General features: G+C 37.6%; 1 protein-coding gene and 1 long non-coding RNA gene across 8 annotated transcripts in view; both read right to left on the minus strand.

The window, feature by feature from the left end:
• Positions 1-3,416: 3,416 nt before the first annotated feature.
• The window catches only part of LOC131197670 (ubiquitin-conjugating enzyme E2 E2), a 78,529-nt gene continuing 60,787 nt past the window's right edge, over positions 3,417-21,158 (minus strand). For all 7 annotated transcript variants that reach the window (XM_058182021.1, XM_058182014.1, XM_058182018.1 and 4 more), the window contains 3 exons: positions 10,664-10,796; positions 9,808-9,955; positions 3,417-5,919 (listed from right to left, as the gene is read on the minus strand). In XM_058182021.1, coding sequence (XP_058038004.1) covers positions 5,822-5,919; positions 9,808-9,955; positions 10,664-10,796 — 379 coding nt within the window. In that variant the 3' untranslated portion in view covers positions 3,417-5,821. The remainder of the gene's footprint in view (positions 5,920-9,807; positions 9,956-10,663; positions 10,797-21,158) is intronic.
• LOC131197671 (uncharacterized) overlaps positions 14,588-21,158 on the minus strand; it is a 38,531-nt gene continuing 31,960 nt past the window's right edge. The window contains exon 3 of the long non-coding RNA XR_009155002.1: positions 14,588-19,241. This is a non-coding gene — a long non-coding RNA (uncharacterized LOC131197671). The remainder of the gene's footprint in view (positions 19,242-21,158) is intronic.

Below are 21,158 nucleotides of genomic sequence, written 5' to 3' on the forward strand. Positions count from 1 at the left end.
GGTTGGCAGTTCGGTGGTTTGAATCCCTAGTACAGGTCTCTTGCGTGAGCAGGGGGTTGGACTAGATGATCTCCAAAATCCGTTTCAGCTCTGTTACAGTTACCTAGGTGTAATTTCAATTTCATTTTCTAACAGAGTTGCTTTTTTATTTTGAGATCTACCAACCTAAAGTTCTAGAGATTTCCTTTAATAACTGTTATTCTTGTAATGATCTGTCCAATATCAGTAGTTCTTATGGCTGAGTGATTCACAGAGCTTGTATCCTCCTAAGCATTTTTGCAGAAGGATACATTGGACAACAAAAATGCATGTCTTCAAACCAAAAGAACTTTGCTCATGGTAATATTTCTCTTCATGAGTTCATATGAATCTGAAATGTGCTGCAATACCAACTAGTGAGGGTAAACAAAAAAAGGCTAATAGATGACTGAATATATATATATATATATATGTTTTCGTAGGTTTTCACGGGTATAAACATATAATCACATCACCACCCTGCACAGATCAACTTCGTAGCCAAGACTCTCACCTCCAGAACAAAACGCCTAGCCGACAAAGACCACCTGGAAACTGAATTACACGCTCTGACAAACGTACTAATCTCAAAAGGATTCCAAAGAAACACAATTACCAACATAATCCAAAGGGAGACTCCGCCCAAGAACCAAGACACAGAACAAGACAACGGCATCACCCTCTTCCCGTACATCAAAAGCACCACAGATAAAATCAGCAAAATTCTCCACAAACACAACATCAAGACAGCCTTCTGCACAGACTAAAAAATAGCCAACATCTTAAGAAACCCCAAAGACAAGATCCAGCTAGAAAACCAAGGAGTCTATGAAATACTATGCAAAATCTGCCCAGCCACAAAAATTGGACAAACTAATAGGAGAATAAATGCATGCATCGCAGAACACAAGAACACAGTCAGAAAAGAAGAAAAAACTTCCTCCCTTTTCCAGCATCTTAAAGAAACAGGACATGAAATTGATTTTGAAGGAACCAAATTAATCTCCAAAACTGAACACTACCACATGAGAATAATTATGGAAGCCATCGAAATAGAGAAACACACCCACAACATGAATAAACGTGATGATACCTCCTGCCTATCAGACATCTGGAAACTAGCCCTAATCAACAAAAGAGTCCCAGCCACGAAAATTGACACCCGATCAAGGATAACACATGACGCCACCACCAATCATCCTCACCAGATTCAAACCCAAAACCATCCCATAGACGAAATACAACCACCATCCAGAAGTCAGACCACCACCAGCTGCTGCACCCCCCTCCGATCCCCACACAAAGCAAGCTGACACACGCCATGAACACATGACAGGACCTTGGACTCAGAGCCAGACCAGAGCCCGGGATGTTGCATCACAGCCATCTGCTGAGAATGTTGCAGCCCAGTACTCAGGATGTCACAGCACTAGAGCTCAGGATGTTGCAGCACAGCCCATTACCCAGGTCATTAAGACTAATGGGCACACAGCTAGGACCACACACACTCAGGATGCTATGAAACAGCTGACCAATCTGCAAACATCAACTCCATCAACCAATCAAGATGTAACAACACAGCCAAACAATTCGCTTACAGCAACAAAGCCAGCATTTCCCACCTCCCCACCAGTATTTATAGAGAGGCGGCAGCTCTGACCACACTTTGCTCACACAAGCACAAAGCTGTAAGCACCAGCCTGAAGAGACCTCGTTGAAACGTTGCCAAGATACTCTCAACCTTACACGGGAAAAGACCCGAATACGCCAAGACCTACATACCTATACCCGTGAAAACCTACGAAAACACACACACACACACATATATCTGATATTAAAAAAATAAATCAAAGAGCACCATCCTTTACAAGTGCACTGACAATATTTTGTGGGACATCAAAATAATAATACAAGTCAGTCTTCGAGAGACTGCTTTCTACAAAGATGGTTATTCCTTTTCTTTGGTCCAAGATAAAATTCATAGTATAGAATTTATGATTCAAGTTTTTTCCAGGTTAATAAACATAGGTGACATAATAGCAATATTTATACATACAAATGTCCCTAAATACTAATCAGATACCATCTCAGGTAAAATCATCATGTGCTTGCATTTTAGAATAGCAATTTGTCAGTTGAAATGTGTAACGCAATGGATTGCTAAGATGCCAAATCCTGCTGATATATTTTTGGTGATATATAGTGGTACTTAAAAGTTTGTAAATCCTTTTGAATTTTCAATATTTCTGCATAAATATTACTTAAAACATTATCTGTGCTAAATTATATAAATTAGAGTTAAACAAATGAGTCAAAAACATAGTTGTTCATTGATTTGAGGACAATGATCCAAAGCTATGGATTTGTGTGTGGCAAAAGTATGTGAACCTTTGCTGTCAGTAACTGGGGTACCCCTATGGGAAGCAATAGCTGCAATTATTTCTGATAAGTGACGATTAGTCGTGCACATTGGCTTGGAGAGATCTAAACCCATTCCTCTTTCCAAATCAGCTTCAAAACAGATACAGGTGAGCTTCCTTATATGAACTGCCAACTTCATTTCTGTAAGATGATGATGATGATGATGATGATGATGATGATGATGATGATGATTATTATTAATAATAATAATAATAATAATAATAATTAATAATAATAATAAAGGGCGTGCATAAGTGCACAAAAGTGCCTACCATTCCTGTCCTATTGTTTTCTTTCATTATATGTGCTTGTATATAATGTTGTGACAAAAAAAATAAATATTAAGATCAGGACTTTGACTTGACCATTCTAAGATATTTTAACTTTAACTTCTGCTTTAACCATTCTTTGATTCTACCACTTGTGTGTTTGGATTATTGTCTAGATACATGACTCACTTTCTCTTGAACTTTAGTTTAAGGACAGATACTCTGACAATTTACATATAATTAAGAATTCAAAGAACCATTAATGATGGCATCTTGATCCAGAGTTAAGAAAGCAGCCTCAAATCTTCTTTCACATATGAGATAAAATTCTTATGCAGGTGTGAAGGATAGAAGATTTATAGAAGACTTATTGCTTATTGCACAATCTCGTCAGCTAATGACCAGCATGAATTCGTGCTAAATAAGACTTAACAAAATTCAAGGAGGACTAATATATTTTGGAATGGAGAAAGTGGATTGATTATAGTCAAAATAAGTATCAGATTAAAAAATATCAATTAGTTTTTGAGTGAAGTTAGGAATTGCTATGTATTAGAGTTTAAGAAAGAAGGGAATTGATAGTGTGATGGTGTGAAATGTAATATGTTTTATGTTATATTTTAGTTTATGTTTGTTAGTTACAATACCCTGTATTCTGTTCTGGGAAGTCTCGGTGGGGGGGGGGGGAATGGCAGGGGGGAAGGGGAAGATTATAAATTGATTGATTGCCATTGTACAGGAATAATGGTAGAATTAAACAAGTTGGAATGGTGTAAAGTCGGGACTGCTCGGTAACCACTCCCGAAGGGAAAGGGTAAGGAAAGAGGAGTAAAGAAGGAAGAAAGTAGGTAGGTAGGTAGGTAGGTAGGAAAGAAGGGAGGGAGAAGAAAGGATAGGAGGAGAAGAAGAAGGAGAAGATAGAGGGTTAGAAAGGATGGTAGTGAGAAGTGGGAAAGAGGTGGGGAAGTAGGAAAGCGAGGAGAAGGATGATGGGGAAAGTCGAAGAAGGATGAGAAGGGTAGAAAGGATTAAGGGAGGGAGTGGCGGTCGAGCAGCCCTGATGGAGTATAATTTGAGTATAGGATCGATTGTTGGGTAAGTGATTGTATTGTACACTGGTCAAATTGTGGGAATTATTACGGAAAATAAAAAATTTTGATCTGAAGGAAAAAAAAAATTCAAGGAGGACTGACCTTGGAGCAGCTGTGGAAATGCATCGATTCTAGGCTGAGTCCTCTCTTGACTCAACCTCAGGCTTTGTCTCTTCTTCTATAGATTACCTTTCATGAAACATGCTTTTTATTCAAGCCAAAATATTCTATTTTGGTTTCACCATCTACAGAATATTCTTCTAATAGCGTTCTGGCTTACTCACATAGTTTTTTTGCAAACTGTAGACAGGCAGCAATGTTCTTTTTGCAGGATAGTGGCTTTCATCTTGCAACCCTGACATGCACACTATTATACTTTGTATTCTACAGATGGTATTGATATTTTACAATGTAAGAGAGGCCTTTATTTTCTTCTCCTGCAGTTCTTTGAGATCCCTGACCATTACATGCATTGCTCTTGTTGCAATCTTGGTTGTTTGACTACTCCTGAATAGGGTAATAATGATGTTGAATGGCCTCCATTTATACATGATCTGTCTAATAGTGGACTGGTACACAAAATTTTTTGGAAATAGTTTTTTAACCTTCTCTCATCTGGACAATATCCACCATTGTTTTTAATGTTCACAAATCTCCTTTGTTTGTGTGTGTGTGAGAGAGACACTCTCAGTGAAGATCAAGCTTTGACAGTGAATATCCAAATTTCTGTTCTTTAAATAAAGTAGCACTGATGCCTGATTATCATTCCAGTGACTGAAATACCTGAGTCTAATTTCCATTTCAAATGAACTAATAATTACATACACAATTATTTAGTTTTGGGTAATTTTCCTGAATAAATGAGCAAGTATAATGCTTTCATTTGTTTAACTGAATTCTCTTTATCTAGTTTAGGACTTTTGTAGGGAAAAAGATCTTATTTATGCACAAATATTGAAAGTTCTAAAGAATTCACAGATTTTTAAGTAACACTGTAAGAAAAGATGATCAGCAACCCTAAAAAAGGATACATGTAAGAATTTGCTTAAGAGATAAAATTTTCTACTATGAGTCTACAAATGACAACACCGGAGTTTTCTTTTCCAAAAATGAGTAGCTTAGAAGAAAGAACAAATGAAAAATCCTATAGTTAAATCCAGGGCCAACTTACTCTATTCCACAAGGAGCAAAAGCACTCCCTTACAAAAACTGCATATTATTAGTCACAGTGTTTTTTATTGAGTGTTTTAATAATACAAGTGTATATCAACTAATCTGTAATCAAAAGTGGCAGATCCCTAAGAAATTTACAAGCACTTTTTATATATAAGTAAATCAACATACATATCTATTGTTCAATCCAGTAGCTTTGTGTTAAAACATAGTGTTAATAATTCACAGTGATTCTTAATTTTATGCTTTTTATAGAAAACCTGTTCCCAGTAACATGCACCCCCCTTAAAGACTTCCATTAAAAAATCTTCTAAATACTACATTTAAGTAGAAATAATATGTAGTTCTGAGTGTGCTTGCTTTTCTCAAACACACAAAAGAAAAAAATACATTGCTATAAAGTTTTGTGACAAAGCTCTATACCAGGGGTCCCTGATCCCCAGTCTGCTGCTGGGCTGTGGGCTGTTGGTAATCAGGCCAGGAAAGCAGTGGGCGAGTGCATGAGCATACAAAGCTGCATTTGTAAAATCAGTGCGTCTACATACGAAACCATCTCCTCTCACCCCCACAACTGCCAGTCTGCAGAGCTGGAAAGATTGGGGAAACCGCTATTCTATACTATTATAGATTCAACATTCCTTGCACCGTAACCCAAATTTCAAATCTGTATTAAAAAGATACACTTCTCAAGTTCAGCAGAAAAATAAAATAAAATAATAAAAGGGAAAGGAGAAGTATAATCAACCCTATCACAAAATATTTCAAAATTTAATAAAAATTAAACAGGAGGGTTACTGATGCACTTAGTGAATGTGCTTGTACAGGTCCAGTATATTCTTCAGCAGTTTCCTATGTTGCATATCTCTTGGTCCACTGTCTGGCCATTTTGTCATGCTCTGCCCTATTTGTCATATATTGAGCAGCAATACTTCCAACCAGGGGATCAGCTGCAAAGAAAATAACACAGTCAACCACTTTCCATGTTTCGAATTGCTAATTCTGACCGTAGATTCAAATTCAGATTAAGATTGATTAATTAACTAATGAAACCAATTTATATTGCCCCACCATCTCACAGACAGTGGTGCTGAGCAATGTACATTAGAGCTAAAACAGTTAATAAATACATTAAAAATTCTAAAAATACAAACTAAAACAAGAATAATAGAAGGTAGATTAAAATATTCACCTGTTTCTAGAGATATAGCAATAGGTGAATCTGAAAGATGATCCAAACTCATAATGAAGTTAAGCTCACCTTAGGGCCATGAGGGCGAAACTATGGCATGCATGCCACAGGTGGTACATGTAGCCATATCGGTGGGCACATGAGTTCAGCTCTGGTAGGGAAACAGGCTGCTTCCTGCCTCCAGACGGCCTCGGGGGTGGTGGGGAAGGCCCGTTTTTTGCTTTCCCCAGCCTCTAGAGCCTTGACAGAAGTGGGGGGAGCATGTGTGTGGAGGTCGTACATGCATGCGCGGAGGCAGGGCACATAAAATTATGGCATGCGATGGCAAAAAGGTTAGCCATCACTGCCTTGGGGGATAAGATTTCACAATGCTGGCACCATAGCAGAAAAGATCCACTGCATACTGCCTGCCAAATGTGGCTGACTGGATGACAAAACTCGTAACATTACCTCCCTGCTGGATTCCGAAGAAAAGGGAAGGTGGGAAACTGCATAAAAATTGTCAAATAGCATCAGGGGAAGGAGCAAACCAGGCCCTGCTTAAAAAGTCTGGGAACATCCTTCTGCATTAAAGACTTGATCGCTGCTTGAATCCACTTGGTAATCAGCACCCTGGAGGCTTTTGCCAATCAGGAGATATAAGGATTTAATTGACAGATGATTGCACTGACCACATTGAGGCCCTTGTCCATTTCATCAGGTCCAACAGGATCAAATTGTTCTCAGATAACCAGAAAATACCTTTCCCCAGGCATCTTGCATAGATCTGCACCAACAAGCAATTTTGTCTATCAGGTATTGAATAACTTCCTCTATGCAGCCCTGAACATGGTCACCTGAGACCTCCTGTTCCAGGAGGGAACAGGTAATCCTGAATAGGGCCTCCAGGTAACACTCTGCAGAAACAATAAGAGTGACCAAATGGTGTTTCACCACTCTTATCACGAGGTAGGTCCTTAATAGCAGCTTTAACTTCTGTCTGGTCGGAGTTATCCCTGTTTCCTTCAGCATTGTTCTAGGCATATCTATCCCTTTTCAGAACTTGCAGCTCTTCCATGCAATCAGAGCAATTGGTCAAGAGAGGCTGCATAGGCATGATTCTATCCTAAGCTTCAGTTGCCATTTTATTCCAGGATCTTACCAGAACTTTGGCAAGACTCTGCAACAAAGCCCCAGGATATCAATCATCAAGTCATATTGCCATTGCTCTAACATATCTGGTATGCCTCTAACAATTCAAGGTTGGTTGGATACACTCATGGCTGCCATGGGAGACATGAACTTGTGATGACTCTCCCACATACCTTTCCAGATATCAGCTTGGAGGAGGATGAACTAGTTCTGGGCTCATCAGGAGGGAAGTCAATGGCTGAGAGTGATTGGATTTAAAGCACAGCTGCAGCATGTCAGCCCTGAGGCTTCAGTGGGGAAAGCATGAAGCAACAGCCAGTCAGCGATAAGAAAAAGAAACTGCCTTCTGCACCCTGATCCAAAAACATGTAGGGCAGAGAAAAGGCAGGAACAGTGAAGGTCAGTCAGATGCTGAGGAGGCAGCCTTGTCTCTCTTGATAGGCTGCACCAGAATCTGGATACTTAGTACAACAGACAGTTGGAGATGATGCTGGGAACAATATGTTCGTTTCCTTGCCTTGAGCTTAGACCTTGAGCTTGTGTCTCTTCAGTTGTTACCTTTGTCTTGCCTTGCCTTTACGGGTGAATTTGTCTTTGTCTTGGGAACTTGCTTTGACTTAGTGCATTGGACTAGTGCCTTTGCTTTGAGGACTAGTGTTGGTTTCATTTGAATAAATAGCCTATGGAACTTATTGGGGTTGAGCTGGTGCTGGCATAGGAAATTGCTAGGGAATACCAATTCAGGCTTGGAAGACTTAATAAAGAACCTTGCAGCTGTGGTGTGTGTGTGTGTGTGTGTGTGTGTGTGTATGTGAGTAGAACAGCACAGAACTCTTGAGCCACTTTGAGGCCAAACCCAGGAATGGCAGATTGAAGATCCCCAGGATTTTAAGAGTAAGGAATTCCACTACCAGTCCTGAAATGGTCTCCAACAACTCAAGCAGGGAAGATGCTACATAGCAGGGAAGCTGCTATAGTAGCAACATTCCTAACTGATCACATGAGCCCAAGTTTAGAAACAGGGTCTCACAGTTGGAGATTGGTTCTGAAGGCCAACAGAGATACTCAGAAGAATACTGCCACCCCACCTGCCCTGTCTTGGGATCTTGGATGGTGACAAGCCAAAACCCAGTCAGGGACATCTCGGAGAAGGGAAATTACGTGGCATAGGGCCAGGTTACATACATAATTGACTTTGGCCATCTCATCAGCCCGTCACACTTGGACCACAGGGCTTTCAAGGATACGCTGTCCAGGAGCTAGAAATGAGATCAGGGGGCTGGAACATGCCACTGGTTTTAAGCATTGATGGTATTGTTCCCTGAAATGGTGCCCATTGCGACTTTTATCTACCAAGAGCTCCCAAGATGATCTTTCCCATCCCACGTTTACCCCATTCCTTTCAAGCCATGGGCTCTGCCATCCCCTTAAGCCCCTCACAACCACTCCTCAGTGGAGGGAGATAGATGAGTAAGGGAGTAAAGAGAGGCCCCACAACATTAGTTCAGGCTCTTCGTGTCAACAAAGCTTCACCTCTACACCGCCCCACAACAGCATTCTTCCTCTTAAGCCTAGTCCCTTTTACTGGTCAGCTGGAAGGACTGCAAACTCTCCCAGTGCTCTACCTGACTCTTATTCTGGCCCCTAACATCAACCACAGACAAACCAGCCACTTTCACCATACAAACTGCCTCTCAACCACTTCAGGGCCTTTATTTTTCCTCTGGCATAACCATCATCTTGTCCACTGTCTTTGAGTGGCCACAATGCACCCAAGGTCTTTTCTACTGTCTTTACCAAGGGGAATTTTAGAAGAGTCTCTATTGGGAGTCACCAAATTCAGCACTTGGTCTAGCACTGCCCTCTCTGGGTCCCATTACTGGTCTGCCAGGCCTTTGTCTCTATCATTGCTGTCACAGAGACCCTGGTTGCCAACCACCTGTTCTGCCTTTCTTTGGACTTCAGCCTGGTCATCAGGCCCTGATGTCAGCTTGGTCTTGGCTCTCACAGATCTGACTACCATAGGTCAGACTGCTGTTGGAAGTCCGCCACTACCAAACTCAGCCGCAGTTATCTTAACCTGGTTATAATTTAACCTTTTAGATTATAGTATCTAGTAGACAGAGATGTATTCAAATCAGGCAAGATGGCAAATAATGTCATGATGCAAACCTGCCCATTTTGTATGTACATCTATATAGAAAATGGAATTTTCATTGCAATAGCACATCCTTTCCACTTCTGATACCACAGTAACTATTTCTCAAATACCTTATGAATTTATTTCTGATTAGCTATTTCTGCTAGCAGCTTATGAAAATATATTCTTGGATATTAAATAGTGGAAGGCAACAAATTCTGTGAATACTCAAATGCTACGAGTTATTTTAATATGGAATTTCTTGGTCAATTAGGATAGAGAGGTACTCTCACTTTTTAAAGTTAGAAACAAAATAACCCTACAGCCATCATAAAGCTAAATGACAACATATTTTGTAAATTCTTTTTGTCTTACCAGGATTGCAGTCTGTAAGAAGTGAACAGATGGAGAGAAGGACTTTGGATATTGTTAATGCTGGGCTCCAGTTGTCTTTTAAAATGTCCAAGCAAATCACTCCTTGGCTATTAATATTACAATGATAAATTCTTGTCCGAAATGTAACCTGGAAAAGAGTTATATTTTATATATTACTCGCATTTGGCTGTGATAACTTTGAGAGAGAGAGAGGGAGAGAGGGAGAAAGAGATAAGGGCAGCAAGCCAATGCAACTAAATAAAAACTAAATAATGCTTCGATCAAATAATCAAATAACTAACCAATCAATGTAGGGGGGATGAAGAACTTAAAGGAATTAGTATCTACTGCAGTTGATCAACGATTGTAATAGTAACTAAAATTTGAAGACATCATGTGTGATAAATGGTTTCTTATCTCAGACAAATCAAGTATAAAACTTTCATTATGCTTTATAAAATATGCTAAAAGAAGGAAGCATGGGGCAATTTTATTTTTAAACAGTGACATTCAAGTTTTTAGATTAATATGATGTTTTAGATTAACATCATGTTTATTATAATACCTGCTGACTCAAAATAATGGGAAACGTTCCTATTTTTAGAAATTGTAATGAGAGAATCATCTGGTTTCTATAAAAAAAGGAACTTGGCATTACAGTTATTTTCCCTAAAATATATTAATGTAGTTTGTAACTTCAGTCAGAAGTAATGACGAAAAGAAGTGTGAGACCTATGCTAAATTACTAATGCTTTAGTCTAATTGAAATTTATGAAGCAAATTATTTATAATTAACTTAAATTCAATAACTTCTATGGAATTAGACAATCATGTTAATTTTACTTTTTGCTCTTACCTTTGGTGGTTTAAATGGATAGTCTGGAGAGAAGGTGATATCAAGGAAAAAAACTCCTCCTTCATATACAGAACCTGGAGGTCCAAGTATAGTTGATCTCCATTCATAAATGTTGTCTCCCTTGGGTCCAGCACTATAATAAAAGTAGAACAAACAATTACTTAGAACAAGAAGATTTTCATTAGAACTGAAAAAAGATTTTCTTAAATTTCTTTCTAATTTACCATGTATCTGAATTCATTGGTTGTTTCTTAGCCCAAAGTAACTTTCAAAAATACAAGTTCCGATAGTGTTACTGGATTTTAAAAATGCCGCACAGTATTTTTTAGAGTCTTTGTTTCCTATAATATAATTTGCAGTTAAGCACATGAAAAATATCTGCAACAGATAAAGGCTTTACTATTATTTCATGCCTTATAATACACACAAGGCATGTTGTTATCATAATTTCATATTGGGTTCAGTGCCAGGTATTTTTTAGGTTGAAAAATAGTTACTTATTCAACCAATTAAGGGATCTATTTTTAATCAATAACTCCATGTGGGTTTGAACACTAATAACTAGGTCTCTTTAAAAAATCCCTTGTCTGGGAAATCATTGAGAGGATGCTGGAGAGAAAACACATGTTGTGAAATAACTTTAGAAAGTTGATTGACCCAGGAGCTGGATTGGACCATACTTATGTATTCTGTTTAGGCATGTTTTGGAAGTCTTATCAAAGTCCATTGAATGGATCCTCTGCCAGTATATGAAAACTTTAGTTATTAGACAGCAATCTAGGCAGGCAACTTGAGGAACATCTGGATCTCGCAAATTGCCTGACTTTTTATAATACCCATCAGTTTAGTATCTGACAGGGTAATGACCTAGTTAATCAAGTTTATCTCCAACACTCCTTCAGAGAATTGACTTGTGGGAGATGCAGGTTTTATTCAGGCTGACATTTTCCAAGGACAGTAGAGGTGAAACATCCTTAGAGTTACCAACTGCATTACTTTTTACTTACTTTTTAATTTTATTTATTATTATCTATATTATTACTAACTTTCAGGTAGAAGCACTTTTTTTCCCAAGTTGAGTCATTAATGAACTGACTCCTTCTGTATGAAACACAGAGCAATGGGAAGACCTCAAACTTGCAAGGCAAAGGCTTCATTTTGAACAGCCTGCTGGAAATAGTAGGATGTGTTTAGTCTCTCCTGGATGGGAGTCATTCAATCTTTTTCAAGTCAACCAATAGCCTTTCACAGTTTAAAAGCTGCCTGAGAAAGAATACGACTGCATTTCTGGATTCTCATTTTCCTTTATTTATTGTTTTGGATTTGTAGAATAATTTGATTTAGCTGTAAATAACTATTATGATTTGCAAGCCTTTGATACAATACATCTTGGGGAGAGGAACTTGCCTTGCATGCTCCTCTGTTTTATTTTGGTCTATTTTATTTTGTTTTATTTTGGTCTATTCTATTCCAATAAATTCTATTCTATTCTTAGCTTGTTCCTTTTAGGTTCCAAATTAAAATCTACCTTTTCATCATCATTTAGTTTTGAAACACTGTTGCCTCTATATGAGTTTGTTTTAACTAGCTCAGCAACGTTTGGATGACTGTGTTTAGTCATAATGAAAGACTCTTTTAGAATCCACTTTATTGTTAACAGTAGTCAAGAGCTTGAAACTTGACAATGCCATTTGTGCCATCAATAGATATTGCCTAGTTATACAATCAGTAATGTTTTTATTTTTAAACTGTCATCACCTTGTTGTATAAGCCTAGTGACAGATGGACAAATGGCTGCAAATTGAGAAGGGGAAGCTTCTTCTGGGATAGAAAGATCTAAGAGTTGGGAATTCTCTATTTCTGCTTCTAAATCCCATCCAACGGATTATATCTATTTGAGAAGTTATCAGGAAATGTGGGAAGGGTTGGTTACTTAAGTGGCTGTTTGATTTTTAGGAATCCATCAATGTCGAGCTGTTTGGTAGGCTTAAGTCTGAGAGACAGAATGTGGATAGACTCTGCCTCTTCTTCCTTTTTGCATGGCAGAGATGATAAAAAATATCAGTCTTCAGTAAAAATAATAAAACTGCAGGTCTCCAGTAAGAGAATGAAAGATGAAAGTAAAATAGAACAAAATGGGATGAAATAAAAAGCAAAAAAAGAGCTTGTTAAAATGAATTAAAAAAGGCTTAGAATAAGCTTCTAAAGCATATGGCTACTCTTTCACCATATTTTCCTTCTCCTGCATGGGTATAGAATAGATGATACCTGGCTAAACAGTAATAACTTTGAGATTGGTCTAGATGTTGTCCTAGTGAACCAGCACTTAAGAAAATGTAACTTTTTTATTTGGAAGGAAAAAAATTGGCGTATTAGAGAAGCAGTGAAGCAGTGGAATGATTATTGCTCAATTGCAACTCACAATGCCAACATCAAGTCACTAACTGAAATATATATTTAATTTACCCAATTTTCATTTACCTTTAAATAATATATTACAGCTGTGGCTGCTATAAGAAATAAACTAAAAAATTAACAATTAAAAATTCTGCTGCAAAATTGGGCTTTTAATTGCTTAAAAATATAGTTTTAACTCAACATGTAAATGTGCAGAACACTTACAAAGTAGCAATATGAACTATTTGACATATTAGCTTACTAATGTGTAATTCTTACTTGAACCATGGAGTTACACCACTTCTAGTTGTGATATATTAACTTGAAAAGCCACTCCCACTTTTCTTTCTTTCCAGCCCTCTTAATGACAACCTGAAAGTAAATATATGATCTGCAATATTATTTCATAGTGCAAGGAAGATTATTGTCTCTGGTCACTTTCCATTCCTTTACTATAAAAGTCTTTACAGTGACTCTCTGTCTTTTCTCTGGAGCAGCTGCAGTATTCTGCGGTGTTTTTTCTTCCAGCTGCAGCACTCAAAAATGTTCTTTTCAATTTCTTTAATACTGTCAGTTTTTAAATATCAGTTTTTTTTCTTTCTGAAGATGATTTCTTATGGTAGCTTTGAGTGAGCCTGAGTCTAGATGATTTAAGTCTTTTTTTTTTTTTAAATGTTTTTTTTTAGAGTTGTACTTCTGGGTGGTTGTTTCCTATTGCATTTCTTAACAAGGTCATGTTTGGTAAAATTTAGCCCTAAAGGTGTTTTTTTTTTTTTATAGAAACCCTGATTCTCTAGTATTGATTTTTTCTTCCTTTATTTTCTTTGGATCGTCTCTTTCTAAACAATTAGCAGTATTTGCCAAATGGCATGCTGCGTGACCAAATGCACGCTGCATGTGTGCGCATGCACAGTGCGCACCAAACACACACTTCACGTGGAAAAAGGAGTCTTTTGAAGTGAGGGAGGGGAACAGGTGTGATGTGCAATTTAGATTCGCTAGAAAGCAGGACTATAAATTGTGCGGCAAAGCTGATCATTGGAAATACCAGTTTGGATGAACTGGTAGCTTTTATTACTACTGGTTTGCCTGAACTGGTGCAAACCAGTAGCATTTCACCCCTGGGCATGGTATTCGCTGGTTCAGCTCCTTTCTTCAAGGTTGGTCCCAATCAGTGTTAATAGGGAGCTAGAGATCCAACCCTTGGTTACTCCTTTGTGAGATGCTATATGACTCGGGACTTTCTCCATTCTTTTTTAAACCACTGGGTGAAATCATCAGTATGTTGATGAGCCACACTATATGATCATCTCTGATGATCCAAAAGAAGTTGTGACGTCCCTTTCTCAATATCTGAAGGCTGTAAGGCAGGGGTGTCCAAACTTGGTCCCTTTAAGACTTGTGGACTTCAACTCCCAGAGTTCCTCAGCCAGCTTTGCTGGCTGAGGGACTCTGGGAGTTGAAGTCCACAAGTCTTAAAGGGACCAAGTTTGGACACCCCTGCTGTAAGGCTTCAGGCTGTAAGGTTTAAGCTGAAACCAAACAAAATGGAGTAGCTGTGAATAGAAGGGACCTCTGGATTTGGTGGTTTATCATCATTAAGTCTAGGAAGCTTTGACCTCAGAAATTTTGAAATTGTTTTGGCAGGGACTTAATCTCAATCAGAATAATTATACCAGTTGTTTATTGATTAGGAATTCTACCTTGGTAAGGTTTAATTTGAGCTAGCTTATATTCCATTTTGAAATCTCCCTTTCTTATATTCTGTAGATAATACAAATCGTACCAGGGTTGGAGAACAACCTTTAAAAAAAGGGGGGGAGGATAGAAATGATGCAGCAAGTATCTCATAAGTCAGCTAAGTATCACCAGCAAAGTATCATTAAAAAACAGTCATTTGAATTGGAAACTGGAACTGGAAATTACAAAAGTGGATAGAGAATGAGTCAATCCTTGATGAAGCGTAAGATGGTTTTCATCTAACTAATACATGTTTTAATCTTACATCACTTTATTGAACAATGCAGCTGTATTAACTGATAAGCTATTTGTTGTTTTATCAACCTCAAATCAACTTTAGATTGATATCAAGATCAATAAAAGAGGGTTAATCAATCTTGGCTTTTACTCTAGTCAATCTTTATTTAAACTTCCTAGCTGCAGTTTAACCAATTCAAATTTCACTCGCTATGGGATATTATTTGAATTACTCCTTTTGGATTATATACAAGCTGAAAGAACTATTAGTAAGATGGTTGTAAATTCTGAATATCAAATTAGCTCAGCTGCATTTCAGAACACATCATAAAACCTATAAAATACTAGAGATGAGAATCAGGCAGGTTAGGGTTTTCTTTTCAAGTATTCACCTTTTCAAGTATTAATGCCTTTTCCAGAAATGGCTTTTTACATAATATTTCTGAAATAGGATAATTTGAGCCTGGTCATTTCTGCCTCAAGAACTCTGGAATGATTTACTAAATGATGCATTGTTCACCCACTCCAGCTGTCCATGGTATTCTCAGGAGTCTTCTCCAACACCAAGTTCAAACTTGTCAATACCCTTCCTATCCTTCTACTTTAAAGCTCAAATTTCACTTCATAGGGAGTAAAACTTTTCCATCTAAGGATTACCATGGATTGCATGATTATGATTTTGAAAGTATCAAATGGCATTTGATTATCTTTTCCAAGGCCTTCATTGCTGCTCTACTAAGTGCTAATTTGCAGTACATAATTTGACTGCTTGTTTCTTTACTGTTGATGATTGAGACTCTAAAAGAGAAGCGATCCGCCACTTCAGTATCTTCATTGTCAGTTCTAAGGCTGCTTTAGTCTCATGTTTTCATTGTGCTCTTTGATTTTTCATAGGAAAAGCTTACAGATCCTTTGTACTTTTGGCTATCAGGTTTTCCTTAATATACATTGAGCATACGGGCTCAATGACTAAAGAGAGAGAATGTAGTCTTGTTAGTCTGCCAACCTGGAGCCAATCTGTATGCTCTTTTTCTACTATGATTTTTTTTGACCCGTATGTGAGTTTCTCATTAAAATAATGAGTTGTTTTGGGATTTCACATTTTCTGAACATTTTCCACGTGTTGACACGATTATTATGCATAAATAGTACATGTTTGGTATACTCAATAGATTTGGATTGTCTTTGGAATTCATAAAATGGATTAAGATACTGTATGTGTCATCCAAATCTAAAGTGAAGGTTAATGGCATGTTTTATCCTATGTTCCCCATTATTTAGAGGAACAAGTCAAGGGTGTCCTTATCTGTATGGACCTCTTGGCTTGTGCTATTAAGACAACATAAGGAGAATTATGTGACCTAATTCAGTGGAACACAAATTCCATGTGTCTTTTTTTAGCTGACAATACATTAACTTTTGCTTTGTTTTTTCCTGGTTTTTGTCATTATTTTAAAAACCAATAAAATAATAAATAAAGATATCAAATATTGGCAAATTATGACTTTAATATTTAATAGATATCTTTATGCTAGCTTGTCAAATCAAAAAATATTTTATATCAATAAGCATTTAGAACATTTTGGTTTAAAAAAGTTCATCATTCATAATACATGTGGTATTTGATCTTCCTACAAGGTCATTGAGTAAATAATGATTGATCCAGGGGAAATGAAGCAATTAAGAAGAATATTAAAACTTTAAAATAAATATTCAGACTGTTAACAGAATTATGCTTCTACTGTAATGATAACAGCTTGATTGAATGTTTATTTTGACATATTAATGGCTTTATTACAATTGCATCATAAACTATTCAAAAAGATTCTGTACTTCTGTTTTATTAATAATAGAACTTTGGAGGAGTTATTTAAGCAAAATTCATATTAAGTATATTACCTGTCTTATTCTAAAAACTCTTAGATGAATACTATCAAATAAATATTAATAAAACAGGATAATGATTTCTGTACACCATATTTTATTTCATGATCTTTTATATCTTCTTATCTGCTTCTATTATCTGATGACCTCAGAAATCAAGGTTATATAATAGAAATGATGACACTGTGGCATAGGTAAATAAAAACAAAACAAATTTGACTGAGGGAAAATTTTCTGTCCATTCTGTATATTACATTAATTCTGAACATCTTTATGAAAAAAAATAGTTAATAAGAATAGGTTAACTTATTTACTTTTTTCACCTGTGAGTAACAATTGTGTGCTGGTAAATGATTATGTTGTAGGAATATTGTTTAAAACAATGATGCCAAATCTGTCATGTGGGTCAAAAGTGAGATGTCATGTTTTGGGTGACACACCAGAGTTCACCAACATCTGACAACTGTTCTCAAAAGTATTCCCTGTTCTCACATGATTTCTAGAGGCTGTGGAGGTCATGCATGAATGGGCTATGCTCTTGTACTCTCGGAAAGCCATGCTAAAGAGCTGTACTTTCAAAAATTGTGTGAGTACAGCATGTGCTTTCACAATTTGGGGAGTGTTAGACAAGTCTGCTCTCAGATTCAGCTTATGGTCACTCACCCACAGGCCTGTAAAACCACCACACTCAGTCCCAAGTCAATTGAACACTGAGGCACAATCGGTTCTTTAAAATATACAGAGACCCAGTAAATTTAAAATAACAGCAAACTTTTATTGATATATTTTCTCTCTCACACACATACACATTCATCCAGACTTACCCAGCATCCACTACTAGGCTGTCAGGCACTAGCCAGAGGAACGGAAGCTACCAAGTCTGGGATCAAAAAATGACTCAAAAGACTGGACAGGCTTCAGGACCTCTTTTTATTCCCTAGAATTGGTGGGAAGTAGCTTCCTTTGTAGGTAACACTTGGAGAGGGGCTTGCCATGTGCTCAGGTCCAACTTTTTTTCTTTTGTTTCCTTATCAGCTTGGTACTTTTCCTGAGGGAACTTTTCCTGGCTTTGTCTACCCTGTTTACATGACTTTGCCACTTTTAGATGTGGTGGCTTTGGCCTAGTCTCACACATTCCTTCCCCTGCCATAGAGCTAAAAAGGAGATGCCACAAATGGGGCTCACTCATCACCCACTCAGAGCATTACAGGTTTTTGTATGTATTATTGCCAATAGGTTTGCTATCTAGTTGGCAGGGAGGTACAATATTTTAGGAAAACAAATTAACACATTGAAAGACCAAGGAGATTAATACAAAGGCAAAGAATACAAAGAGAAAAAAATGGACAATTTTCCTTCCCCAGGATTCCAAATTAGGTAACCAAGATGTGAGCCAAGACCACATCTAGAGTCTTAAGCTTGGCTAGTTTTGCTTCAATATAATTCTTATTGTTGCAATGACCGTTAAAATATTTACAACCCTGATTCACCTTAATAGTAAATAATCAATAGCCACACAATTTTGAATGACTGTAGTCCTGATGTCTGTCATTTCTTCTGTTAGAGCAACAATGAGGGGGGATGTGAGGTTGACACTTTTACCTTGGATGTTTGTCACTTTTTTTAGATCCATGTAAGCTATTTTGGCCAGGACATGTCTCTAACTCTACTGAGAGTTAGAGACATGACTTCTGTTTTAGATAAGTGTCATTTTGCTCTCACAATAGAAAGATAGTTGATGGACTTATTTGCATGGAAGGCAGGGCATATAGAGAGGTCAAGTGTCCAATGGCACAAGCCCCCCCACAAACTATGGGCTGGGATATAAATATGAGTCTCCTTCCCACGTAACAAAAATAAACCTTTAAGGTAAAAATAAATAGGGGGGACATAGGAGACATTGGAAATCTTTTCACAAGTAAAAACAGGAGAATGTGAGGGCATTGGGTGTTTACGATTCCCAAAGTTATTGAAATATATACACTGTGCTGCATTAGTTACACTTAAAAGGTTCTCTGGTTTGTCCTTTGTTTTGATTCGGTAGATAATCCAAAGTTATAGAACATTCCCTCCCACGAGTCACTTGTAAACTCCTTTAAAGGAGTAACATTTCTTAATATCTCTAGGCTTGAGGGTGTTCCAAAGAAGCAAGTGGATGTGACTCCCCCCACTGTCAAAAGTCTTCCTACATAAAAATGCTATGCTCTTCATAGCTATTTGTGCCAATGCTACAAAAAAATTGTTATGACTGTGCTGCAGTGCTTCTAGGCATTGTCCCAGGAGTATTTTGAAGAGAATGTAGGTCTTCCTGATTTGAGTCCTATGGATAAAATGGAGAGAAAGAGAGGAGGGAGGGGAGGTGTAATCAAAACCAGGAGTGGATCAAGCATATTTACAAAGGCTTAACTTTAGAGCGATGTTACCATCGGTTTGTGTACAGATATACTACGTGGGATAAAATTACATAAAGGACCATATGTGATCCCTTCTAGTATGTCCTAGGGATCCCTTTTGTTTTCCTTTCTTTACCATAATTCAATTTCCTGGCTTAATGTCACTTGGAATAATTTTGGGCTCTCTGGAAGCAGCATTAGCAATATCTGCTCTTATTTCTGCTAAGTTTTTAAGCCATTCTGGATTCCAATCTTGATATCCTCCTCTGGTTTCCCAGAGCACCCCAAGATGCATGGGGAAACAAAAAAAAAATTCATAGGAACTGTATCCAATTGAACTGCTAGAACACTGGCTATTATAACAGTTGGCCGAAAGTCTGCTCATGCATGTGGTTGTTGGAAACAGTTTCCTTAATGCAGTTTTAATGGTGCCATTCATGCGTTCAAGTTTTCCATTACTCTTCAGGCTGATACACTACTTGTTGCTTCCGTTTGATCCCTAATTGTAAGGTAAAGACTTCAAAAAGCTGACTAACAAAAGATTGCTCCTATCTTTTGAAATCTGGAATAGCCCCAGTGACAAAAGACTTCTTGGTACAACAACGTTGCACTTGTTTCTGCAGTAATATTGCTTATGGGAAAGGCTTCCACTTAACCAGAAAATCCATCTACTACAACTAAAAGAAATGTACAACCATCCTTAGGTCTTGGTAATCCCTCAATGTAGTCTAGGAAAATTGTATACCATGGACCAATTTGTCTTTGACCATACAGTGGAAGCTGCAATTTAGAATAATCCCATTTTTGGACTTGACATTCCAGGCAATTGTCAACAATGTGTTGAACTATTTGCTATTAATTGTGTCAGGTTGCAACTTGATGTGCCTTTGCCAAGGTCTTCTCTAATCCCTCATGGGCCATATCGTGCAGGTCCAAAACAATCTATTCCTTTCCCCCCAACTTACTTACCACTACTGAAGCATGTACCCAATGGGCAACCTCTTTTGTGTAAGCATCTGCTTCTGCATTTTTGGATAAGAACCAAGTATCTAAACCAGGGTGAGCTTTAATCCAATATATGGAAACTTTTAGACGCTGCCAGTAGTTATATATATATCTTGCCATATTTCTCAGTGTGTTAGCAGGTTGTCTAAAGCTGATACCCACTGATCTCTTACCCAGTATTGCATGTATTGAGTAATCCTTTTCATAACTTATTCATTGTCTATACAGATGCTTTCCCCTTCTTTGCCTATCACATGCTGCAGTACCTTTTGAACAGCCATTAATTCTGCTTCTTGTGCACTATAAGAATTTGATAAAAGAGCACCTTTTTAACCCAGTAGTAGAAATAGCTGCCCAAGACATACACATGGTCCCCTCCTCCCACCATGAAGTTCTATCAGTAAATCAGATTGCCTTACCCAGGATCCACTACTACGCTACCAGGCACTAGCCAGTGGTATGGAAGCTGCCAAGTCTTGGGTCCAAAAACGATTCAAAAGACTGGACAGGCTTCAGGACCTCTTTTTATCACCTAGAGTTGGTGGGAAGTGGCTTCCCATGCAGGCCCAACTCTTCATTGGTGAGACTTGGGAAGGGGCTTGCCATGTGCCCAATTTTTTTTATTTTGACATACAATAACAGCTTTATAATTTCTCAGAACATATATTGGTAGTGTATCAAACTTAATTGTTACCTGCCACTACAGAATTGATTTAACCAGAAACTATTATAAATAGTTTTAACTCATTCTGCTAATTCTGTATAGTATTTATTTCTACAGTGACTAATTTGAACACTTTTAAATAAATTTGAAGATTTCTAAATAAAGCAGTTAAAAT

Source organism: Ahaetulla prasina, chromosome 4 (genome assembly GCF_028640845.1).
Source record: "Ahaetulla prasina isolate Xishuangbanna chromosome 4, ASM2864084v1, whole genome shotgun sequence".
NCBI classification, from domain to species: Eukaryota; Metazoa; Chordata; class Lepidosauria; order Squamata; family Colubridae; genus Ahaetulla; species Ahaetulla prasina.